The 27902-nt window shown below is 37.2% G+C and overlaps 1 protein-coding gene across 2 annotated transcripts in view; it reads left to right on the top strand.

Annotated features, from left to right (window-relative positions):
* Ptprr (protein tyrosine phosphatase receptor type R) overlaps window positions 1–27902 on the top strand; it is a 213489-nt gene that overhangs the window by 84418 nt on the left and 101169 nt on the right. For both annotated transcript variants that reach the window (XM_069988668.1, XM_069988669.1), the window contains exon 3: window positions 25706–25819. In XM_069988668.1, coding sequence (XP_069844769.1) covers window positions 25706–25819 — 114 coding nt within the window. The remainder of the gene's footprint in view (window positions 1–25705; window positions 25820–27902) is intronic.

Raw genomic sequence — 27902 nt, 5'->3', positions numbered from 1 at the left:
AGGAGAGATCACATCCATTCTTCAGGGCCTATCTGTTACCATAGAAAGAACTTAACACTTTGATACAATTACATTCTACATAAATTTTAGCCTAGTGGTTAAGAGCATAGGCTCTTTAGTCAAATTACCACAGTTTACTCTTAAACTATACTATATATGTGTGGTTTGTTACTATGCAACATGTACCTCAGTTGCCTAATCTATACAATCAGAACAATAATAATGGCCTCCCCATCTGCTTATAGAGATTAGAGATGATGCATATAAACTCTATAGACCTGTGTCTCAGATTAGTTGATGTGGTTTTTCAGATCATCATTTTGAGGGAGAAGTCTCTATCATCCATATTTGTTCCATCCCCATATCATCGTTCATACTTGCTCTCTGAAAAATGAGTGAATGCTTAAGTTGCTTGATTTGGGTATTTTATGTATCGAGAAAGAACAATCACCACCATAGAATGACAGTAGAAATTGAAATAAATCATCTGATCTTTAACATACAAAAGTACTATTAAGAGACAAGCAGGGTTAGGATATATAGCTCAGTGGTCGAACCTGTGCTTAGCATGCACTAATAAACTGTTGGTGAAAATGAATACTTTACAATCTCCCTGAAGGATAATGGGTCAAAATCACCAAAGATCCCTCAAAAAATACAGTCTTTGACCATCATTTTAGTTCTGTAAGTTATAAGAGGGTAATACAAGTTTGTCCAAAGAATGGCTAAAGGATAACCTGGAAATAGCATAAATAGCCACCAATCAGTATTGATTAAATGAATTTTAAAATATTTACACAATAAAATAAGCCCATACTTTTGAAAACTGGAAAGTGGTGTCATTTGTTAAATGAAAAAGATTATATCATAAATAGAAGACTGTTTCTGTAAGAAAAAGCCTTTAATCATGTCAAGTGTATATAATATCTTATTTATGTGTGATAAAATATACTTGGGGAAAGATACATAAAATACTAGTCACTATCTTGTAGTGAATAGAAATATAAATAGGATAGAAATAGATCTTTGGTTTTTTCCATTGCACTATGTTTTCAAATTTTTACAATGGATGATCTGAAAATATAAAGCTTTCCTCCTGTAACAACAATCATCTTGAAACTTGAGTTCTTACAAACAGCACTGCAAGCAGCCATGAAGTGCAACATGCTCTCAGGTCGTTCAGGCTGTCAGCAGACAGTCTTTAGATGTGAAGGCAGTGGGTGGTATGGTAGAAGCCAGGAAGAGAAACAGACATACTCTAATCCCATTTCTGTCATTAACTTCTTGTGTGGCCTTGAGCAAAGTTTCTTAAATTGCATTGAACCATATGGATATCAGGATTGCTTGACTATGAAAGGGTGGGTAAGTTTACTTCTTACTTAATAGCTTTGCAACAGGGGGTCTTCAAAATCTAAAATGAAGTAGCCAAGCAAGCAACTTCCCAGTAAAGAGCATATGAGATTTAAAGACCCATATTTAGAGTTGTACAAATAAACACACACACACACACACACAAATATACAAATATACACACACAAATACACACATACATGCTAGGATAGATGAAATTATAGAGGCGTCAAGATCATAAAATATAAGAAGATACCCTCAGTGTCATGTGACAGATTGATTTTAGTCCTATATTCCTCCTCTTCCTAATCTCCTACCCTCTCTTCTTTCTTTTCATTCTTCCTATGGTGCTGGAGATATAACCCAGGGCTTTGCATGTGCTATGCAAACACTCCACCATTGAGCCATGGCCCAGCCCTCTGACCCTATTTCGAATCCCCAAGTCACTAAATGCTTGCCTTTTCCCAAAGAGATAATTTTTCCTTAATTTTCTTACTAGTTTCTGCCATGTAATTTAACTTATGCATGCACACATATACATGAATGCACACAAATTTCCATCCTAACTGTGGTCAGGAAGATGAATGAGCAGAGACCTCCAGAATGATCAGTGGTTTTCTATTTCCTCATCAAGTATGTAGACATTTCTTAATGGACTTTAGAAAAAAAGAAATTGCTTTGCCTTCTGAAAGGTGATGGGGTGTGGTGAAGAATCTTTTTCTTCCCACACTATCTTTCCTTAGTTTATGTGTATGACCTCATTCTGTTTCCATATGGACATTTTTATCTTCCTAGAATCCCCAAAGTAGACCCCCACAGGAACGGTATAAAAAGCCACCATGAGCCAAGCGCTGGAGGTTGTCTTCCTGATGTTATAATTCTAGTTACTTTGGGGGCTGATTGGGAGAATGGCAATGGAGTAGCTGGGATAGTATTTAATGAATCAGGAAAGAGCATCTGTAAAAACATTATTCTAATAAAGTTTTTCAATTTCACAAATTATATTTGTGAAGACAGCTGTTAAAATAGCTGATTCTGTCTTTTCTTATGAGTCATTAAGTCATTATGTGGATTCATTATGCTTTCTTTCAATGTGAACTTCATGTAAACGACCATTTTTTTTGTGTGTTGTTGCTGTTAGATGAGGGAGCTGAGGCCATAGGTGACAAGTATTTAGGTTGTACAATAATTCTGTCCGCAATGTTGGTTAATGACAACGCTTACATTTCTAAGAAATATTGTATTTGGTAGTCACCATGCACTCTACTACACCCCCGTACCATCTGCTTTCCCTTCCTCTCCTCAGAAAGGAAGCCAAAACTCTCTCCAAGTGCATGGAGGGTACAGGGGAAGTAGTTCATCCTTAACATCTTTGGAAAAGCTATGTATCATGATCTTCAGTATTATTTGATGGTTGCAGTAGTCTGGGTTCTCTGGAGTGAAAAACAACATGAGAAGATAGAAATGGGGGGGGGGTGTTATAGAGAGATTTATTATCCAAAATTGACTCCCATGCTTATAAAGGCTCCGAAATTATGTCTTTAATCAGAAGCATCTAAAACATAATTTCAATCTGCCTCCAAAGTTCTGATAACCATGACAGGCAATGGTGTAAATTCCAGTCTGAGTTCAAATCTGATGGACTTCACTCAAAAGAGTGAAGCAGACAAGAGTTATTCTACATCCATAAACTGGAAAAAGCCTGTGCAAACTGGAGAATATAATCGACCCAGTCTCCTGATTCAAATGTAATTTCAATCAGAAATGTCTTCATAGACACACAAGAATAATGTTTGACTAAATATCTGGGAACCCTGTGGCCCAGCCAAGTTGACAACGTTAATCACCACAATAGGCTTTGAGATTATAGAATCCCATGCCTGTAATCCTAGCTACTCAGGAGGCTAACCTCTGAGGATCATGGTTCAAAGCCAGCCCACACATGAAAGTCCATGTGACTCTTATCTCCAATTAACTACCAGAAAACCAGAAGTAGAGCTGTGGCTCAAAGTGGTAGAGTGCTAGTCTTGAATAAAAAAGCTCAGTGATGACACCCAAGCTCTGAGGTTAAACCCCATAACCACCACCAACAACAACAACAACAAAAAAGAATAATATAGAGTTTCACTCCAGACATGTCAAATTAAGAAAGCTGAACTCCAGTGATATAAAGTACTGCTCAGCTTCTACAGGTAATAGAAGGTCAAGAATTATAACCTAAATCTTCACAACTCCTTACATAGATGTTATATAATGTTTTCATACAACTCTCATTTTACTAAGTCACAGTAGTGATTAAAAGTAATTTATAGGGGCTGGGAAGGTGGCTCAGTGGTAGAGCTCTTGCCTTGCATGGCTGAGGCCCTGGGTTCGATTCCTCAGCACCACATAAGCAAAAAGAAAAAAGCCGGAAATGGCGCTGTGGCTCAAGTAGTAGAGCACTAGTGTTGAGCTGAAGAGCTGAGGGACAGCGCCCAGGCCCAGAGTTCAAGCCCCACAACTGGACCCCCCCAAAAAAGTAATTTATATATGATCTCTATGCTGATAAATATCATTAATGTCCATGAAGGGAGATAAATGTGCATAGCTTAATGGACACATGACTTTTAGAAATTATTAATGCTCTCAAACCTCAGTTTCCTCACTGGTAAATGGTACTGATTGTGCCCACACTGTGAAGTTGTTTCTTTTCTTTTCATTTGTTGTTTTCGTTGGTTTGGTTTGAGTTAGTTTGGTTGGTTGTTTTGAGAATGTCTCCTAGTTAGCTTAGGTTGACAATCAAATTCACAATCTTTCTGCCTCGACCTCCTGACCACTGAAACTACCAGTGTGTGCCTTTTACATCCAGCAAGAGATTATTACAGAGATGAGTTGATCTATTGGTGTGTTCATTTTAAGCATATATGGTGACTAGGACATAGCAAGAGCTACTACTTGAACCACCTCTAACTTTTTAGTGGTTAATTCGAGATAAGGGTCTCATAAACTATCCTCCCTAAACTGGTATCAAATTTCTATCCTCAGATCTCAGCCTCCTGATTAGGATTACAGACAAGTATGAGCCACCAGTGCCTGGAAGTTATTGCTCATTTTATGTGTTTTTTATTATTCTAATTAGCCAACTTAAATTTAAAAATCAAACTAGACTTTTACTTTTATAAGATTGCATAACCTATGTAGCATTCAGTTTATTTAGTTTCTGGTGCATTTAACATATATTGTAAACCTTTGGTGATATAGATGCTCAAATGGGAAGAACATGTTTTCTATCTTTGTGATACATTGCCAGATGCATGGAACAGGTTAAAGAAATTTGCTAATGCATGTAATTTTCCTTAGTTCCCATGATTATTTTTAGCACTGATAAATTTCCTGATTATGTTAAACCAAAACACATTTACAGATCAAATATCTATTTTGTCTTACCAGTATCTATTTTGCCTTAAAGGTAAGCATACTAATTGGCACTCTAATTCACTGTCACAGAGCCAATATTTGTTTACATGGCTGAGAAAACTATAATATGGAAAAAATGCATACCCTGATTCAGTTTATATAAAATCACTTTCATTGCACTTGTCAGGCTCATCAGATAGAAAGGAAAACACATTAACTGCTACCAAAATTTACAAAACACATTTTGAACACATTAGACTCACTAATTTTTTTTAAATTGTTATTTAACAATTCCTGGAAAATGCATAACAACCAGCAAGGCTCAAAAATGAAACACTGGAAAGAATGTAGATCAAGTAGGATACATTTGATAACCAAAATGTTTGAGATTTGTTTCTTTTTTACATTAAGGATAATTGTATGGTTGGTAATAAACACTGATATTGTCATTGGCCTTCAGAATAAATGGAATAATAAATTCTGAAGTACTCATGTATTTCTCTAGTATACATACAATACAAACAGAAATAATTTTATATACATTCTGATCATTTATGAATAATGAATGACCAGCTACATTTTTATCACATGATTCTTGAAAAAATAATGTACTCAAGAGAATTCTGTTGAGTTAATAATCATAAGCACAAAGTTGCTCTTCTATATTCAATGGATGAGAAATGGCTTTTATTCCAGAACTACTGTGAAATGTTCATTCATGGCCTGCTAGAAAAATCATCAAAGATAGATTTCATCTCTTATTGTGTTCTAAAACTATTCTAACATCCTAACTACTTACATGACCTTTCTTGAGATGTTAAGAAATATTTTGTAATAGTTTTATTTGGAAAGAATTTCTGGTTAGGGAATAGGAAACTTAATTGCTTTTAAATTGAGGGTATAACAAAAGAAGCTAGGATAAGAGTCACTTAAACTGAGATGCAAGGAGATTGGAATATGGCTCAATACATAGAGTCTGCCTGGGCAAAGGTATGAATTCAATTCCAGTATTATCAGTCAATCAAACAACCAATACATAAGTAAACAAATCTAAATGAAAGTGAATGAATTCAAAGGTAACAGTGAGAATAGCATGTTGGAGTATATGACATTTCAAATGTAAACAAACAAAACTCCTCTTATAACCCTACCCATTCCAGTATGGCCATAAATCTGGCCTTCTAAGAGAGATTGTCCCTTGCCACCCACTTCCTCACCCACTGCACATTGACTGTCACCACAACTCTAGCCCCCTTCACTTCTTCAATCTGCTATTTGTCAGGAATCACTAAAAGACCCCAGCTTTTTCTCAAGGAGCACAGTTCTTTTAGTTTTGCATGACAGATGCAAGACAAAGGTTCATCTGCTCATACTGAGTCACTTGCTCTGGAGTCTCCTATGTTTATGAAATTGCAATCACTGTTGGCAGTGGTAATATCTGCCGGTGGCTGTGTCAAAACTTCTAGGTCTGATGCTGACACCTTTGCTCCCTGCACTGAGGACATTCTTCTCTGGCTGCTACTGAGGCTCCAGCACTGAGGATGTGTGTGCTGATACACTGGCTTCAACTCCACTGGGAGAAGCTCTTCACCATGTGCATCAATGGAAGGCATTCCTCTCCCGTCTGACACCCTTGGTTACATTAAGTACCCAAATACAGTGGTGTGTGTGTGTGTGTGTGTGTGTGTGTGTGTGTGTGTGTGTGTGTGTGTGTGTGTGTGTGTGTGTGTGTGTGTGTGTGTGTGTGTGCGTTAGGAGTGTGGTTTGTCTTTGTTTCAGCTTCATTTCTCCAGAGTCCTGGGGCAAGTCTGAACTTGCTTTACTCTTCACTTCCCTTTCATTTCACTCCTTATATCCACTTAGCGGACTCCAGTCCATTATCCGGAAGCCCCTTTTTGGAGACACAGCCCTCACTTCTCTCAGGAGAGATTCTTTGTCAAGGTGCTCCTTCCTTTGTTACTCATAGAAATAGACACACAACTATTTTCCAGATTGGGGAAATTCTGGTTATGCCAGACCTTTCTCAATATTTAGGTGGTTACATGGTCATGTGAAGTAGTCACTTTGACATTAGTTCTATATTGTTTGCAACTAGATTTCTCAATAAACATCTTTTACACAATATGTCTCAAAAATGTGATTCCATCTGAATTAAAAAGCTTCCACAGAAACGTCAGAATCTCCCTGTGGTACCTGTGAGGTCGTCTAAGGACAATGTACCTGGCTAAACTCATTACCTGCTTCTCCCACATTTCTTCAAACATTGTTAGGTCATTCACTAGTGAGAAAATAAAATTCACTTGTGACCCATAATAGAAGTCAGTACATATACAGAATGTAGTGTTTTCTTAACATATATTATGTGACCACTTTAAAGTTACTTAAAACTTAAAAGTTTGAAATTATTTTGAAAGTCACTATCCTTTATTGTCTACATTTTAAATAAACTAACAGCAAAGCAAAATTTTGAAATTTACATCACTTCTGAGATGCCACTATTGGTTAATTATGATCTAGATAAGAAACCAAGCATGCTTTTCCAGACTAAGCAATAATCTTTGCTGGTTTCTGCACAATTGGATTGGGGTAAGAAACTCCTTGAATTTTAATGTCCTTATCTGTAAAATGGGAGCAATTATATCTTTCTAGGTTAGTAGTAACTCAAATAATGAATAACATTTATTAAGTATGTATTAGGTTCCAGACAACAAACTATACACTTTAAAGTATTATATCAATTAACACTCTCCTTAACACTCTACCGTAGGTCAATTACCATGTCCCCTCAGATAAGGACTTGACCTTGAGAGGTCAAGTTCATGTACCTATTAAGTAGAAGAGCTATGCTGCGGACTAGATTAGCTGACTCTGAGTTGTTGAACTTAACTGGTGGATGATACAGAATGGAACATAATGTTCAAGTGTAACAAGGATGGTATTAACTCTGGAATCACGGTGGTTATTTTCCTCCCATACATGTAGTTGAAGCTACTCATTCCTCTAAAAGACCAGCTATATTCAGTATAACTGTCAACTGCTATAATTTCTCAGATATACATGGTAATTTTATAGTATAAAAGTCTTTGAAAGTCACCCAACAATATAACATTTTACTCACATTCCATCAACTACAACTATTTTTAATGTTTTCTATCATCATATACCTTAACATACTTATGCAGTTACACAAGTATATACTTTACTTTGAATTATGCTTATTTTCCCCACTAATCAATTGCAGATCTGCTTTGTTCATTCATTCAAAAGCTATTTCTTGAGCCTTTGCCATGAGCCAAGTGTTGTCTAGATACTGTGGATCATCAGGAAGCAAAAGTTCCCAAATCATTCCTTCTAGTAGGTACTCTGTAACATGTCACAGATGAAATGTGCAGTGAGAAAAGTCATCACACGGGGTAAAGAAGGAGACAGTGACATGCAAGATGATATTTAAAATAATCTGGTTAGGTGAAAGCATTTCTGCCAAGGCAGTGCTAGAGCCGAAACTCAAATAGAGCAAATGACTGAGCCCTGCAGGTGTCTGAGGAAGAGCATTTCTAACAGTGAGATAGTCCAGACCAACACCTGAGGCCACAGGGACCTGGATGTATTTAAAGAATAAAAGGTAGGGTAATGGAAGATGGGAGGCAAAGAGCTGCTGTTAGGAGACCAAGTAGGCCCTGTCAGATGGTAAAGTTGCTTTGTAAATAAGAATAAAAAATCACCCAGAAGATTTAGGAAAGTACTGCCATGATATGATGTATGGCTAGAAAAACAAAGTCATTCTGAGCCAGACACTAGGGAGGCTGTGGGAAGATTATGAGTTCAAATCTGCCTAAGTTATATAATGATAATTTGTTCTAGCTCTGTGAGGAAAATCATCTGTGCAGGGCAGAGAGAGAAAGAGAATAGGATGTCAATTAGTGTGGAAATTAGGGTACAGTGGTAGACATGAGCAGAAGTGACCTTATTTGGAATATTGTTCAAAGGAGGAGCTGATTTAATTACCAACTGTCGGATTTGAAAGAAGGAAAGATGATTAGAATGATGTTTGGAGTTTTTGTTGTCGTTCATTTTTGGTTTTGTGTTTTTTGGTTTTGTTTTTTTGTTTTTTTTTTTAGTATATGTACTGAGCAAGTGAGCGCAGACTGGTTGGTTGGTTTTAACCTGAACACATAGATAAAGGGTTGCCAGTTTAGGCTGAGGATGAGAAATGAAGAGGAACAGATTTGGTGAAGAAGTGGGCAGGGCAGGAGTCAGGGGTTGAATGTGGAAAAGATGAAGTTAGTCAAGTATGTCAAGTATGCAATTGTATGGGCAAGCTTGAATTCTGAAGAAGGGAGGGTCCCTGGTTAATTTGAGGCTGTAGTTTAGAGAAACAGAATAAACCAAGCCTTGAACCATGGGCTATCCCAAAGGTAAAGACAAATAAAGTAGACTTGAAAAGGAACAGCCAACCTGAAGAAAATCAGGTATCCGGAAGACCTACTAAGGGGAGAGAATCAAGGAGAAGAAGGAAAGCTCTGTGTCCAAGTCTGCTGACAGACTAAGATGAGAATAGAGGACTGACCACTAGATATTGTACTGTGTACAGTACAGTGCTCATTTAGCCAGTACTGTAATGGTTACTTAGAAGGAGTTAGTGCTACAAACCACTGACTTCTCATTAGGCTCTCATTGGCTCTTCATTTGTGGGCACAAGAATGCCAGGATGGAAGCTGACATATCTGCCTTCATGCTCCCGTGTCTCCTCCTTAACTCTGCACATAGACATAGTAATCATTCAAGGCGTGTGTATCTAAAAACAGAGGAAAGGTCACTGAAGTATGTTGCCTTAGCTTTGACTACATCCTTTCTCAGACCCCTGAAAGTCTGTAGTCATTGCCCTAACATTGCAGTCACCTTGCATTCCAGGAAGAGCATAGCCTCACAGGTGATCACTCCATGATGACATTACCCACTTTAAGCAAGGGCAATCCTCTCCTAGAAACCGGATTGTTTCTTGAGTGATAAGGATGCCTCTAGGGCCATTTTGCAGGACCAGAATGGTGATCATGATCAACCAGACCACAGTTGAACAGAGGCTGTTTAATTATCCCTATCCCCCAATTCTGACTCTGTTTAAGCCAGAAGTTCAAGTCAATAGCTAGAAAGCTAAGCTTAAATGTTTAATTTCCTTCTTCCCCAAACGGCCATTTTGATTAAACTCCTTTCCTACATTTTAGTTATTTTTATTTGTGTTTATTAGAATGAGAGGCTAGACCTGACACACAGGGATCTTCCCGCTGTTCTAAGACTGTCTACAATATGAGTTCATAGGAAAAGGAAGGAAAAAAAGAACCAGATATGGATAATGTGATGTTTTGTTTGAGACTAAAGTAACAAAAAGGAATGGTAGCTGGAGGAGGAGGACTTTTTTATTTGTTTGGCTTTCAGTTTAATATGAGAAATATCATGGCACATTTAAAGGCAGATTAAGAAGACCCAATAAGAAGGTAAATAAATGTTTCAGGAAGAGGGAAAATTAGACAATTAGCTCCCACTGATGTGCCATAATTTACTTATCCTTTGGGTTATTGATGTGTGTTTAAGTTGCTTCTGATTTTTTCCTACTCTAATGTTGTAAAGAAAATCTTTTTGCCTACTTACTTTTCATTTATTGAAGTCATTTCATTAAGATAAATTTACAGGTAGGGAATTAGGCCATTAGGTAGGATCAAGGCCACAAACATTTTTTAGACTCTAAAGAGTGTACTATTGCACTTGTATTTTTTTAAAGTCTATTTACTTTGCCTCCTGTAGAGTACACATAATTAAGGTTTTGTTCCATTCTATCTTCAAAGGTTTTCCTACTACTACTAATTCCAACAATCATCTATCTAAAATCTATCTGTGTTAAATCAGAATAGTATGTACATAGCATGATAGGGAGTGGGGAATAATGTATTTCAAAATCAGTCCAGCCCAGATTCCTTACTTGAGCTCTACACAAATCCCTGAAATTTCTCCATCAGTAAAAAGATGAATAACAATCTCTGCTTCTAAGTTGTGGTGAGGTGCACTAAGATGAGACATCTGTATATCCCCTAGCACCTCATAGGAAACTTGTGATGGAAATCCTAGACCTTTTCAAGGAACTTCACATTTATTATGCAAATACCTTATGAATATCCAGTTTTCTTTTCCAGTCAAAAAAAAAAGGTGCCCCCCCCCCCCCGCGGGGAAGTCCCTCATGCAACAGTAACCTACCTTGACTGAAACCCATAAAGTTCTCATCTTACAGCTTTGCTAATTACCATGAAAAAAAATAACAGCGTGAATTTCAATGCTAGTAAACTATTGAAACAGCCAGCACCTGAGGGGCCTCCTGGGAAAGCACAGGCGGCTACTGTAGACCTGGGATCAGCAATGTCTCTAGAAATAGTAGCAGGCAGTTACCTCCAGGTGACTAAATGAGGCTTTCTATCTGCTCGAGAGCTTAGAAAGCTTTATCCTCAGTGTGACTTGCTGTAGTGAGGAAATAACACAAAGGAGAGTACAAATGGAAGTCGAATGCGTCACAACAGCCAGTCAATTTCCAAGCAGGTAAGAGAATCCTTCACTATAGGTAAGGTGTAGGGTGGTCTGCGTGATACTGTGAGGTTGGGAGGGTAAACATTGCGATTAATGTCTGTATTTGCTACTGGCTGCATGTTTAAGTGAGTCAGCAGAGAATCTTTGGGATACCTAGGGAAATAGCTTAAGCCTCAAAGTCTGAAATTAAAGGGCAATACTACGCACTTATTCAATGTATCTTAATAGTGAAGACATATCATAAGGAGTCTCTTAAACAATGTGTATCCATCTCAAAGAGCAGAATTACAAATGCATCCACTTGAACAGGACTTAGAGTTTCTATTTAAAAAAAAGTATTGAGTATTTGGAAAAGAGGGGAAGGGAGACTTGATACAGGGCTGAGATTGACTAGGCTATATCGTAAGCATGTGTGCAAATGTCACAATTAACCCCACCAAAACCTACCCCTACAGCTCCTATAAAATGTAAACTTACTTTTTATTTAGAAAAGACATTAAGGAGAGCATATATTTTTTATTTATTTAAAGTAGATTTGGAAAAATAAGAAAATAAAGTCAGAGAAGGGTTGAGTGGGGTTAAGTTACCAAGTTTAGATTTTGACCAGGTCTTTACATCCAGATTATTCCTAAAAGATTAGTCAGTATCTCCTATTATAATCTGATGTGAGGGCCAGTGAATGAAAGTTGCTGATATGAATTATTCCCAGCTGGGAATGGCAGCTTTGTTGTTTTTCCTTTGGTAAATCGAGAACCTTCTTATTTCATCTTAGCTGTCCTCATAAGAATTATGGCTCTCATTAAAAATTACATATGAATTCATTAGTCCATCTCTATGGAAGATGAAATGTTCAGGTGAAAAAACTCACGAAACATTCAGTTCAACAGAAGTTCAGTTTAAAAAATGTATATTTGAGGAGGAGGCTATAATGCTTGATAAGAAATGTACTCATTATCTTGCTCATGTAATTGTAACCCCTCTGTACAGTATTTTCACAATAAAAAATAAAATAAAATAAAAATTAATTTTAAAAATGTATATTTGGTTCCTACTGTGCATTTGGTATTATATGAAGTTCCAGGCATACAGAGATTTTAAAAAATGAGAATTTAGTGCGAGTGTTTGAAAATAATATAGTGGTTCTAGCATTTGATACAAAGTTATATATAATTTTGAATTTTATCTGTGGTCCTTGGTTGAATAACAATGTCAAAAATGATGCATCTGGCATTTCCATCCATCTTAATAATAAAATTAAATTAACTTCCCATCTGATTCAATATTGCAAAAAGCAGTCATCTAGATGGCCCAGATAAATCACTGGATTCAAAAAGTCAAGCTCTATTTCACACAAAACATAGAGCTGCCAGATTTTCTTTGTTGAGCACATCTCTGATGTGGGACATGAATAGATAATAATGCCAAATGAAGAACTGGAAAAAAAATTCAAAACAGGATTTAAGATATTGGACTACAGAGAAAAAAAAGATTTCAGTCATTCTATTTGAATATCTTCTACATGTATGCTTTTTAATGAAGAAGCTTCAATTCCTGAAATGTTGTGCTTAATAGAAATGGAAGATTTTTAAGAAGATATGGCTTCATAATTTTATATACTCCAAATACCTTTCCCTACATCTTAAAGCCTTAACTTTAGTTTTTAAATTACTATAACAAGTTTCTCAGTTAATGGTTAATGCTCTATTCAGTGATATAAAATTAGTCATTTCTATATTTAGCAGTAACAAGGAAGACAAAGCTATATATAGTCTCCTTTGTTTTCCTGATCAATGCATGTACCTATTGAGTATTTAGTAATTAATAATTAAGTTAGCCATAGAACAATCATCATAAATACCATGGCCCCCAAATCATACTAAAAGGGAAAAAAAAGTTGTTTCCATAAGGACTGAGAAGTAATGATAGGCTGAAGTTGTCTGTGCATTAAAGTTAAACTTCACACCACATCCCTCAGCATCTTGCTTTTCTAGCAATGAGAAGGCTCTAGAGGTGCTAATCACTAAAATAACACATGACAGAAAATTATACGCTTAGTATTATTTTGCCATATCCTTCTGCTGATGAAAGGACCACAAAAACACTGACTAACACTTATTCCGCCTCATCTTTATTCACTTTTAGTTATGCAGAAAATTGTTAGTTCCCACCGTGACAGAAACATCAAGATTACCAAGAAGAAAAGTTGAAAGGACTTTAAATCATAGCATTTTTATTTACATCTCAAGAAAAAAAAAACACATGTCAGTAAACTTCAGCTCATTTTCTCAGAGGATTGTGTAGTTCACCAGAAGAGTAAAAACAGAATCCTATTACAGTCACTGAAGTGAAACATAAACTCCTTCATGGAGAGAATCAAAATAAAAGTGCATTGATCACATCCTTCCATGGAGTGTAAGACTCCAAACCACCCTTGTGATCAGACTGTTCCAGATCAGACTGTGTGGCCTCCCAGCTCATCAGGGCTCGGCTCTTACATGGGATCAACTTTCATGTCCTGAAATAATATACTTCTGTTGATGGAATGGAAGCATATTAAAATAAAAGGGAGGAAGTGGTGCTGTGGCTCAAGTAGTAGAGCACTAGCCTGAAGAGCTGAAGAGCTGAGGCACAGTGTCTAGGCCCAGAGTTCAGGCCCCATGACCCACCAAAAAAATAACAAATAAAAATAAATAAATAAAAATAAATAAAAGGGAGACCTCTCGCTATCTCTTTCCCTCTCTCTCTCTCTTTCTTTCTCTCTCCATATAATCTGGGATCAAGTACCAATGACCAGTATGGATAGATCATTTATCTTTTTTTTTTGATTTGGTGTTTCTATATATGATGGCTTGGGAAAAACACCAACTTATGACTAAGGAAGCAAAGTTGGGGGAAGTTGAAAGATTGTGGTTTGGTCATTGGCCATCTATTTATAAGCAGCCTGAAACAGCCCTTAGAAGTGAGTTTGGTCTCAATGTTAATTAGATATAATGGATGTCCCCTCTGTCCCTTCAGGAAAGCTCCATGACTGCGGATAGTTGTGGCAGTGATGGTCAGAGTTTGGTCATCTTGTTGGGACTGTATGTAGAAACAGACATCTTTTGACCTCTATTTTTCAAAGCTTTGCCAAATTGCTGGGTTTCTATCCATGCTAGCTTTTGGCTTAGCCCCAATTCCAGCCTCTATTGCTCAGGTCCTGGCTGCTGTGTTCTACCTCCAAGATGAGAAATACTGAAGGGAGGAGAGGGGAACCATTTATGGGAAATTGAAAAAGAACACAAGAATCAGAATAACTGAGAAATAAATAACATCGAGTACAAAATAGGAAACAAAATCAAAGGAGATGAAGGTGGAACATACAACAATAAGCTTTGAAAACTCTGTTAAAAGCAAGTAATTTGCTATTATACTTGTTTACTGTACCCAGGATAATATCTAGTCGTGGTTAAATCGTGATTATTTTTCTTGTCTCTGAAGCATTTTGTATTAGACCTCTGTCTATATTATGTATGCATGTGTTTGTAACTTTTATAAAAGTATTTCACAAGTATAAATGAATGCAAAAATCACAAAACATGATAATGGTAGTATTTAAAAAAATAGAGAGAGTATTATTTGATGATTCATGAGAGCTTTATCTCCTCCAGGAAATGTGTGATCTAGAAAGTCAAGACCATTACTATTTAGTGATCTTTAAAAATAGTTAATTATAATAATGCAACCATATTCCAAATTACATAGAATTTACAGTTTTCGGAACAATGCATATGAAGGTCTTCTTTGAACTGCTCAATTTTAGGACTCCTTGAAAGCAAAAGTTAAAGTTGTTGTTTTTTTCTCACAAGAATATTATTATGAGATGTGAAAGGGGACACTAATTAAGAGATAATATTGAAATAGAGGAAAAATATTAATAAAATGAAGGGGCAAAAAGCCTTTCAAATGAATAAGCTAAGGGATTCTAACCTAAATGACTAAGTTGACTCTGTTGTTGATATTTAATTTGTAATGGTAGGAAAAAGGAAAGGAAAATATAGATTTAATTCAACATCTATAAAGAATCTTCTGTACACTTTGGAACTTGGAGTGTTCGTAGCAGACATGGTTCAAAGGGGCAGGATGAAGCCCTGAGAAAAACAAAAATTCAGAAGTAAAAAACAAAACAAAACCCTTCTTAAAGCTTGCTACTTCTATCAGTAGTCTTCCATATGTATTCTCTCCACAATCTGATCAGTTTATTGCATCTAACTTGTTTGGACTGTTGCCTTGTCCTCTGGCCTAGATTGCTAGATTGACTTTTGACTACAGCTCCTGGATAGATGTAAACATCAGTAAATGTAAACACTGCAAATCCAATCAAGCCACTTTTCCCTGACTCATACTATTTACTGTTCAAGCAAAAAGCTCCAGTCCTTCATTTAATCAAGGAATTTGCTGCTCCATCTTCCTTTGTTCTAAATATCCAGAGAATATCCAGGGAAGCAGAAATTGTTTTCAACATCAATAAATAGTAAATTTGTATCTTCAAGCAAATTTTACTGAGTATGTCTTGTACTACCCCAATAACATGTCAGTTTTCCATCTGAAGAAACCGCACTAGTAACAAGCCATTTCTTTTAACACATTAACTTAAAACTGATACAGTACTATTGCCTATTTCATATCTATTTCTAACTATATCTACCTATTTCATATCTAACTATTTATGTAGCTCTATATACATAAGTTATTATCATGATAAAAAAAAAACTGTAGTTATCCCCACTGGACAGATGGAGAAACTAAAAGTTAATAATTAGAACAAGTCTGCATAGTCCAAGTTTGAGCCCAAGTTCATCTTTCTAACCCCTGTGCTCTTAATGATTCTTTGATAGTATAACACAGTCTCCTTTGGCATTGTCTCATCTAATTTTAAAATACAAAAACACAAATACAATTATTTAAGTTGTCCTGTTTCCCTACTAATTTGGAAAACAAAATAGCCAAAAGCCTGTAAAGATGTGAGCACAAAATTCAAGAAGCTCCTAAGTGGAGATGTGGCTCAGTGGTAGAGTACCAAGAATTGAGCAAGAAAATCGAAAGGACAGTAAGCACCCAGGCCCTAAGTTCAAGCTCCAGTACTGGCACCAAAAAACAAACAAAAAAATCCAAAAAGCTTCTAAATATTGTCTTTGTCCACCATATCTTATCCTTCTTAAGCAAGAAATTCATATTTTTTTCTCATTCATTACCAATATGCATTTAGCTCCTCCATGAAATGTTTTAATTAGCTGATCAATTATTTTTGTAGCCCACAACTACCGGGATTTTGTGTCTACAACAGCAAGTATGAGAAACTCAAGTGGGTAAGGCAATAGTACTCTATCATAGTTTTATGTTAATGTGTTAAAAGAAATGGCTTGTCATTGGTGTGGTTTCTTCAGATAGAAAACTGACATGTTATTGGAGTAGTACAAATGTCAAAGTTCTTATAATTTGAGAACAAAAAGATTTCTCTCTGCACATCATCCTATTGTTTCACCCATTTGCCCTGAGCAAAGAATTGGTTTGGGTTCATTTTACCTCATTCTACTCCTTCTTAGAAGGGTCATCATATACTAATAGCATGTCAATGTTAGTTTATTAAGTATCCTGTTGTAGCAGCAATTTAAAATCATTATGTGACTCTGGGATAGAAGGAAGTCTGCAGTTGAGCATGTTGTGCCCAGACAGCTACACCCTGCTACTTTCCCAGGACTTGCAGGGAGCCTCTAATCATACAAGGAAACACACTGAAAATCACAGACCAAGGCCACCATTTACTTCCTTATGAACTAATCTCATATTCTTTTTCCAACTCTATTTCTTCTTTAACCAAATGCATTTGGCTTCACCAACAAACCTTTGTGGAAATCCTCTACTCCTGACTTCTATAATACCATACATTTTGATTTTCTTCAGACCCTTCTGTCTCAGTAGATTTTCATGCTGCAACCAAGGCCAACCAAGAAATAAATGAAGAGAAAGAGCCTTTTTTTCCTTGTTTATTTTCTTAAGGAAGAAGGGTAATGTCTGGGTTTATGGTGCTACCATGTGTTTGTGTCTGAGTGGACTACAAAATAGCACATCGCTTTACAGGCTACAGAAGACCAAGGAAACAGGTCTGTGGAGATGGGAAGGCAAGTTTTCTTGTTTTCAGAGCTACAGGAGAAGTGCCTTAGGCATCTGACAATGATATTCTTCCATAGCTGCATCTTTTTCTTAGACAGTTGTACCCACTAGACACAGAAACAGCCTTTATAACTTACTTTGCCACTTGTAAGGAGCAGACCAGATTATAATCAGTACAGGCAAGCAGACCCCAAAAGAAAAGCAGAGAGCTCAACACCCCCAGGATCTTATTGCAAATGCACAAATATACAGGTCACTTCTGCTCCACTGGGGAAGCCAAAAAAGGAAAGAATTCAGGAGTATTACTAAATTGGAGCTGCTGCCACACAAAAATAAAACATCCAGATTAATGGGTAAGAGTTTCCTCTGGGAAACTCATGGGAAGAAGAAAGCAGTAGAATTTGATAGTTCTTATATTAATATATGTATATTAGCATGGATATAAGTAATGTATTTATATAGATATGTATATTTGATTGTATGTCATAACCTATGAATCAGAAAAAAGAATACTAAAAGTCACCCCAATTTTTATCTCAAGATAATAGGATAAACAATTATGAATAATATTTTTCCTAAGTTACTGTATTTTCTTGGTTTTATATCATAAGCATTACAAATTTTTATAATTAGAAATATAAATGTATATGTTTATAAGTTAGTCACAGATAATGGACAACAACACAGTCTAAGCATGAATTTGATTTACAACCAATATGTTCACAGCTCATTGACTTCAACTAATTCAAAATGGGCTTCAAACAGCTAAAAAGCTTGTACTGAAGGCATGGCTCCAAGATAAAATTCCTGTCTAACAAATATAGGTCTTGAGTTTAAGTCCCAGAATAGACAGGAAGGAAGGAAGAAGGAAGGAAAGAAGGAAGGAAGGAAGGAAGGAAGGAGGGAAGGAAGGAAGGAAGGAGGAAGGAGGGGTCTCAGAGCCATGTTATATGAGGTTTAGACTAACAGAAGCCAGAGAAAGCAGTGCCCTGTATGCCTACATGATGAATTTAAATATGACAGAAAATCATTGATTTTAAAAGCAAAGAAAAAGTGAAAAAAAATTAAAACATACAAAAAATTGTAAACAAATATTTTAGAATCATTTCCTATTTAAAATAAGAAAGTCAATACCTGGCTAGAGTTCAGGACTCTGCTTTGAGAAAGTTGTATTCAGTTGAATAGTTCACCTATCTAGGAAGCCATTTAAAGGCCAAGCTAGAAGGAAATGAGTGTGTAGTTAAGTGGTAGAGCACTTGCCGGGCTGTGTTAAGTCTCAATTGAGTTCAAGCCTCAACTGAGTTCAAGCCTCAGCATTGCCCCCCTCAAAAACAAAACAAAAACAAACAAACAAAAACTAAGCTAGCAGAACTCAGAAGATAAACCAAAATAACAGTAAAAACATATGAGAAACCAAAACCTCTCTAGAAACAAAACAAACAATATATTCTACACGTAAGAACAATAGAACACATAATGAAGGAAATTTCAATTAAATAAAGGCATATAAGCAGCTAGAGAAAAATGTAAATAAAATAATGTGGTTAGGGTGAAAAGCAAAGAATATATAATTATATAACTGGCATGCTTATAAATAAGACCAACATATTTAGAGAGAAGATTATTCAAGTGTATTAATAGAAGAAAATGTTTCTGAAATCAATTCAGAATCTACAGATTACAAGGTTGTTGCAATAGCACAGGAAATTTTCTTAACTTTAAAGATGAAGAGTGCTATGAGATTACAGGCAGAAAAAGTGAGTTATCTGCAAGACTTGCAGCCTCAGGCCAGAATATTTTTCACAGCAACTTCCAGTGCCGGAAGGTATTAGAATAATAGCAGCAGAGTTCAAAGGCACAAAGTAAAAATAGAGAATGAGTAAAGAATTTAATACCAGCCAAGCTGCTACTTATTGTTAAAGGCACCATAAATGCAATCTCAAACGTATAATGCTTCAGGAAATACAGCACTCATGAGTCTTACTTGAAAGTGGTCATGAAATTCAGCTAAATAGGAGATACATCAAAATAAAGAATTCATGAAGGGTGACATCTTTTTTAATAAAAATGATCATAGGCACTGAAATCCATTTGAGTATATAACAAACTATAGAATTATAGGAATTACAGAATATAGTGGCATCCATATGCAAAGTTTCCATATCTTCCTTTGGGCCAACTGTGGATGGAAAATACTTGAAAAAAAACTTGTCTATATTGAACATAAACAGACTTATTTTCTGGTCATTATTTCCTAAACAATATAGTATCCCAGTGTTTACAGTATATTAGATATTGCAAGTAATTAGGGATGATTTGAAATAGATGGATGTGTGGAGGTTATATAAAAATACTGGACTATTTATCTAAGGAAGTTGAGCATAGATAGATACAATATCTGCCTATTTTGAGACCCATGTGGGTTTCCCTATTTGGAAAGTCACCTGTGGATAGGATGATTGAATATTCAGCAAGGTAAATGCTATCATACTATTTCCATCTATTAATATGATGAAAGTTTATTTTTAACTCATGCCACTGTTTACCAAGGGCTGTCAGATGATGGTTTATGCTTGATGTGCTGGTTTGAAGATCAGGTATCATCCTTTTCAAGCTCCATCAATGCAGCATGAGGGTCACATTAGGCCCATCCAGCAAGTAGACATGGGAAGAGAGGAAGAGAGTATAGAAGACCCCTTTATTCTTGACCACTTCAGTGTGAAAACACTTTACTTTCACAAGCATACGCTCATGTACACCAATTATTCAGAAGTCTGTGAACTCTTCATTATATAAAATATAAATATCATTATCTAGTAGATGTATGAGTCAAGTGGAAAAGGTCAGATAATGTGATGTCAGGAAAATGAACCCTTAGATCTGTATTTTAATGTTTTTTTCTTTTATGCATGTGTTTCTAACGCATTTATAAGATTATCTCTTTGTTGCTTTGTATGTCCCTCTGCAACAGTATAATCCTTGCTTTCACTATATTTGATGTCAGTATAACTTGTGGAGGAGATGGGGAAAAACCAGTTGTTTAAGGATACAGGTGGACCTGTTGCAACAATGAGAAGTACAAGTTATCATGTCCAAAACGAGCTTTACAACGTCAGTGCGGGGGGGGGGGGGGACGGGGGGGGGGGAAGGAGAAGGATTGGGATTGGGATTGGGGGGGAGGGGGGAGGCTGGGAAGGGTGTGAAGGGTAAACAAAGGAGGAGGCTGCAATGCTTGGTAAGAAATGTACGCATTATCCTGCCCATGTAATTGTAACCCCTCTGTACAGTATGTTCACAAATAAAATAAAATAAAATTTAAAAATATATATATAAATATCATTAAAACCTAACGATTTAAGAATGATTCTGGAAACTGACATAATAGTTTATGCCTATAATCCCAGCTATGGGGGATTATCTTACTTATGAGACATAGGTGGGAAGACTGTGGTCTGAGACCAACTCTGGGCAAAAAGCTCAAGACCCTATAGAAAAAACAACAACTACAATGAAAAGTTGAAGGGGCGATTCAATGGTAGACCACTTGAAGCAAAAAGCTTTAAGTGAAAACCTCAGGACAGCTAACCACATAAATAAATATACATACATACATACATACATACATACATACATACATACATACATACATACATACATACAAGATTACAAAAACTTGGAGGTGACTATGAGACATTCACAGAAAAGGAGGCAGCCATATCCATGTAACTACAAGAAGCTACATACTTTCATTTTGTCTGAAATAACTTCTCGTTTTTATCAAGAATCCTTTGTTTGCCCAAATTAACCTCATATTCAATATCTGGAACATATTAGATCTTCAAATACCACTTCTGGTTTTCTGGTGGTTAATTGGAGATAAGACTCTCACAGACTTTTCTGTCCAGGCTGGCTTTGAACCGTGATCGTCAGATCTTAGCCTGCTGAGCTAGGATAACAGGCGTGAACTGCCAGCTCTCAGCTACATATATGTGGGATTTTTAAGACTATATTTTAGCATACTATTTTAGGGGGAAGTTAGAAATGCATGCCTGTACTCTGGGATCAATGAGACTTTTCACAGGCAAGCAGAGAACTGAAGAAAATTATTCAAAATGTTTTGCTGTAGCCAGCCAGATGCTTTCCATTGCTCCTAATTACTTCCACTCACTTCTTCACTTGAGTTAGGTTGTCTTTAAGTTTTTGTTTCCAAAGCGCAGCTTTTATCTCCTTGCAAGAATGCCTTTGTGAGTGATTTTTTTTAATCTGCAGTTCCTATCTCACTTCCCATTTCAATCTGAAGCTTTAATTCTGTTTCCACAGTTACAAGCCTTACTTAATCGTAGCCCTGGGAATTGCGATCTCCAGTGTGTACACCACCCCCTTGGCTCTCCATTCCCAGAGTACATCATGGTACCAAATCCTTCCCCTGGGGGTCCAAGGGCACTGCCAGCCTGCTTGCCCTACCTGACAAACACGATTCGTGAGCCAGAAATGAGTAGTTTCTCGTCTGTGTTTAGGAAACCCATCTGAAGAAGGCATCTTTGATCTTGTAGAGGAAAGCCCTAGACAGACTCCAACACAGTGACTTCTCTCTAATGGCAGCTTCTGCTGTCTGGGAAAGCAGCAGGCAGGCCAATGAGGGGAAAGAAAGTCTCTGTATCTCCCAGCCACCAGGTAGACTGGGTTTTACTAATCTCCTGGGACTAGCAGCACATAGATATAAAACTCATGTTTAAAACTATACCTCTATTTTTCCTCATCACTTCATTTCTAAAATCCTCCCAGTCTTTCCAGAGTTAACTCAAGTTTTAATTTCTGTATTAAATTATGTAATTATATACTGGAAACATTTTCAGGCTATAGAAAGTATATAAATAATGCAACAAGCCCTTGTGTACCATTACATGACTAGTTTTAGTTATTTGTTTTCAATCATTACTTTCTGGGAGAAGAAGGTCATCTTTTTGTTGGTGGTGGTGGTCATGAGGGTGAAACTCAGGGCCTGGGCACTGTCTCTGAGCTTTCTTTTCTCAAGACTAGCAGTCTACCACTTGAGCCACAGAGCCACTTCAGCTTTTTCTGTTTATGTGGTACTGAGGAATCAAACCCAGGACTTCATTAATGCTAGACAAGCACTCAACCACTAAGCCACATTCCCAGCCCAAGAAGGTCATCTTTTACAGAAACTCAAGTCAACTTCCTCAAGTGACATAGAAATGACTGTGACACAGGTGGGGAAGCAAATTAGAAACCTAAGCTCCCTTTCATCTTGTGTCTAGAAGCCTCTGCCACTTCTTTTGACCCACCCAGACATTGCCACTGTCTTTATCTATGGTAAACTCCAGAGCAAACCCACCTGTGAAATAAAATGACTTTCTAATGGGCACATCTGACCTCCTGATAGGATGAAGACCCAGCTGGGGGTGAGCACCCACACACGCAACTGATCCAGTGATTTCTATTGGTTCAGAAAAACTCTGATACAAATTTGTTTCCTCAGAATTCTGAAGAAAGACATTTTCCTCCCATTCCTTGTTTAAGGTTGAATTGTGTTCCCTTAAAATTCATATATGTACATATAACCATATAAAATGGTGCTTATTGAAATGAACTCCAAGAAATGGAAACAAGAGGGTATTTTTATTATTATTGTACTGTTTGCAGTTATTTCTCCCCCACCCCACCTTTGTTTTATTCCTTGTTGTCACTGTTTTTGGTTTCTGTATCCTTTGTCTTGTAGATAAGTTTATAGGATTTGGAGAAGGGAAGGGGAATCAGAGAAACAGTGGTACATAGGGTGAGCCAATGCAACTAGACATATATTGGAAATGAACTTTACAACTTGGGGGGAAGGGAGTGGGGAGGGGAGAAAATGAAGGAGGGGGTAACACTGTTCAAAAAGGAATGTGGGGCTGGGAATGTGGCTTAGTGATAGAGTGCTCACCTAGCATGCTTGAAGCCCTAGGTTGGATTCCTCAGTACCACATAAAAGAAAAAGCTGGAAGTGGCGCTGCAGCTCAAGTGGTAGAGTGCTAGCCTTGAATAAAAGCAGCTCAGGGACAGTGCCCAGGCCCTGAGTTCAAGCCCCAGGACTGGCCCAAATGAAAAGGAATGTGCTCATTACCTACTCATGTAACTGTAACCCCTCTGGGCATCACCTTTACAATAAAATTTAAATCAAAGTAAAAATTCCCATATTGGCATTCCAACTCCCTAGTATCGAAAATTTGTAAACTTATTTGGAAATTGGTTTGTCACATGTATATTAAAAGGAGGTCATACTGGAGCAGTGTAAACTTCTGATCCACTATGGTTAGCACCTTTATGAAAGAGAAAGCATGGGCACAGATGGTCAGAGAGAGAAGACAGCGTGAGACACAGAGAGAGAGAGAGAGAGAGCAAGTGTGTGATGACAGAGGCAAAGACTGCAGGTCAAGTAATTGCTGACAATCAACAGAAGCTAGAATTCTCCCTGACAGATTAACAAGGGGACATGATCCTGGTGACACATAGCCTCTATAACTCTAAGACATATGTTTCTGTTGTTTGGCACTAAGCAAAATAAAGATAAGTAAATAAACATTTTAGAATTGATAGTGGTGGTTGATGAAGCTTTACAATCCATCCCATAAAATTATCCTTTCCCCTCTGACTAGTTTTAGTCAAGTTTGACTAAACTTCTGACAAGTTTTAGTGCCTGTCCTTGAGTTAGTTGTTAAGTAGAGTTTTTCAATAGTTCTGCCCATTTTTGGATTTCAGTTAGCCTAGCTCAAGCCTCAGGGCCCTTCTCCCAAAGCAAGCATTAAAAGTCTTTAAGTTGGAAATGTAGCTCAGCCCACCAACCTGACCAGAAACCATTATATTTGTTTTGCTCCTCCACTCTGCATTTCCATAGCATTGAACATTTAGTCATCTTTCCAGTTACTTATTTTGTACCAACATTATGTATAGTTAATATATTATTTCCTAAAAGATTAAAAATTCTCAAAGCAGTATCCTTCTTTTAGAGAAAGGCTGTTTGAGTTCCTATTCTATTGCATACCCATTGTAAACCAATCACTTGTAAGACAAGTATGTACTTAAAAGTGTACCTCACTTTGTAGAAGAGGCAATGTTGTAGTCTTCCAGCAGTTACTGACAAACTACTATTACCAAAGCCGTGAATTCAGCATTATAAGAATATAAAAAATGAGCCGGTATCCATGGTTCCTGCCTATAATCTCAGCAATTTAGGAGACTGAGATATGTAGGATCAAGGGTCAAAGGCAGCCCAGGTACAAAAGTTCATGAGACTCCCTCTCTAAAATAACAAGCAAAAAACTAGTCTGGCTACATTTTCAAGTGGTAGAGAACCAGCTGAGAAATCAAGCTGAGTACCCTAGTACCAGAATATATGTGTGTGCGTGTGCGTGCGTGTGTGCGTGTGCATGTGTGTGTGTGTGTGTGTGTGTGTGTGTGTGTGTAATGCATAAAGATTTGGTTTCCTTATCTTGCAAGCATCTATCCTAAAGCATTATGATGCATTTTTGAAAATACAGAGTAGACTACTTCATGATTTAAACATAGAGATAGCCCTCAGGACTTAAATTCAGTATTACTAATATATCACAGGTTGATTTGTATTTTAGGATTTTCTTAAAATGGTTTGATTTTTTTCTAGTGAAAATCTGAATAGTAAATGTTTTCTGAACATTAAGAATTGTGTACCTTAGACCAAATCATGAGTACTATTGGCTTCTTAACTAGACTTTGAAAATGCATTATTGTACTTCATTGATGCTGGCAGCAAATCATCACGTAGAGAAAGTGCCACCTCAAGCTGTGTGGAAATCACACCATATCTTTCTCTGTGATTGTGTGTGAACACAAATTAAAAGTGTCCTTCTGCTCATGTAACTGAAACACACTTGGCCACAGATGACCACTCTGTCATCTGCACCTGAAGGAAAGGAAAAGATCAAGGCACATGACACAGAAATTCTTTATGAGTTGATCGCTTACTTGTGTTTCTTACATGACTGGACAAACTGCATTATTATATGCCATTTTGAACTAACACCAGTAACATGTTATGTAAAACTTCACATCCTTTGATTTCAATTTACATCAAAATTAACCAGGCCCCCTAGGAACTTCCCAGAGTCAACCAAGTTGGTGTAGTTTATCATTAGTCAAGAGCTGACTGTCCTAAAGGAAATACTTACCTGAATTGAGATTTCTTTTTGTTTTTATTTTCCAGATTCTACAAATGGATGTAAACAAGTTCAACATAACCTTGCTTCGGATCTTCCGCCAAGGAGTGGCCGCAGCTTTAGGACTCTTACCCCAGCAAGTGCACATCAATCGCCTCATTGTAAGATTATGTTCCACACTCCATATTCTCCTTCCCCAAATCCAAGCTGTTTTTTTTTTCAAATAATCATCATCACCATCGTTAAAAGGCTCATGTTAAAATCCTGTGACTCATGAGGTAAATCTGGTACTACTACCTGTTAAAATAAAACTTTAATGAAGCAAGCCACATCCACTCATTCACATAACTCCCGTGGCTATTTGCATGCTTACAATGGCTGAGTTGAGTAATTGTAAAAGTTGTTTGACTCATGAAGCCTAAACTATTTACCAAATATTCCTCTACAAAAACAACAACGCCTATAATCTTAGCTACACAGGACTACTCAGGAGGCTGAGATATGAGGATCATATTCAAAGCCAGCCCAGGCAGGAAAGTCCATGAGACTCAATCTCCAATCAAGTACCAGGAAACCAGAAGTGGAGCTATGGCTCAAAGTGGTAGAGTGCTAGCTTTGAGCAAAAAGCTCAGGGAAGACACAGAGGCTCTGAGTTCAAGCCCTACAACCAACAAAAGAAAGAAGGAAGGAAGGAAGGAAGGAAGGAAGGAAGGAAGGAAGGAAGGAAGGAAGGAAGGAAGGAAGGAAGGAAGGAAGGAGAGGGAAGTAGGGAAAGAGGGAGGGGTGAGGGAAGAAGGGAAGAACGGAAATGAAATGAAAGGAAAGGAAAGGAAAGGAAAGGAAAGGAAAGGAAAGGAAAGGAGGGAGGGAGAGGGATGGAAGGGAGGGAGGGAGGGAGGGAGGGGAGAAAGAGAAGTTTGTCCACTCTGTCATAGTTCAAGACTAGCCACACTGTTAACTATGAATAAAAGGCCTGAAATTAATGCAAAATTATTGTCCAGGAGAAGCAGAACTTTCTCTATGAGTGAAGCTATTGTCTGCAAACAGTATCTATTCAAGGCCCTTCATGTGTATGAGGATTCAGAAGGGTGGGCCCTGAATGCACAAGATAGAATTGAAGATAAAAAACTGACCTTGCTGTCTGCAGCCCAAACATGCTATTAAAACAAAACATGAGGATGAGGAAAACCCAAGGGATCTGTCCATCACACACATGATTCTTAGCCTCTTTCCTCAGTATTTGGGAACCTGATATCATCAACAATAGCTTTCATCTCTTTTTAGATGGGTGTGAGCAAAGGAGGAAAAGGGGATCACTTAAACGAGACTAATTTTTCCTTGTGAAACACTAGCCACCTAAGGCTCACATGGAAAGGGAATTGACTGATCTTAATTTCCATGGCATTGGAAGCCCAAGCAGGGTTGGCATGTTCCCTTTGTCTTAAATTGTTCTGCCCTGCTGGAGCTCAGCTTTCCAAGCCATCTGCATCTGCATTGCCAGCTAAGGACAGAATTGGCTTTACATTTTAATTTAGGAATTATATTTCTTGTTGGTTTTCTGCAGGTGGAAAGGGAATTATTTAAATCCTCATTTTTTAAAAAGAAACTTTCATTTTGTATCAACAATTTTTAGGCACTAAAATGAGCTTTGAGAAAAAAATTTAACTCAGTATCATAAAAAAGAAAATATAGCATTTTCTAATATCATTATTAAAGAGTGAAGGCGGTTATGCCAGGCATGATGCAATCCCAGCACTCAGGAAGCTGAGACCAGAGGATTGTGAGCTTTAGGCCAGCCTGGGCCACCTAGAGAAAACATGACTCAAGAAGAGACAAGGGAAGGGGAGAAAGAGGAAGAAGAGGTCAAGGAGGAGAACAAAGAGGAAGAGGAAGAGGAGAAGGAGGAAGAGGAGGAAAGTGAGGAAGAGGAGGAGCAGGAGGAGGAGGAGGAGGAGGAAGAGGAGGAATGAAAAACAAAGAGAGAAAAGAAAAAGACTTCAAACTTTCATAGGCTATCACATCCAAGACATACCCTATTTAAGTGAAAAGATTTGGGTACAATACATGTATTGGGTCTAAATCTACCTATTTTTTATACACACATATCTTAGATGAATGTTCATACATAGAGATGTAATAAGCATAATAACTGTTTGCAAAGATGAAAGAATTTTCCACACCCAAGAAAGGGTTTACATATCTTCAGAGAACATTAGAATCATTGTTAAAAGTAGCTGTTATAGT

Source organism: Dipodomys merriami, unplaced genomic scaffold (assembly GCF_024711535.1).
Source record: "Dipodomys merriami isolate MVZ:Mamm:240054 unplaced genomic scaffold, mDipMer1.0.p SCAF_10, whole genome shotgun sequence".
NCBI lineage: Eukaryota > Metazoa > Chordata > Mammalia > Rodentia > Heteromyidae > Dipodomys > Dipodomys merriami.
This window is presented reverse-complemented; position numbering and strand designations above follow the sequence as displayed.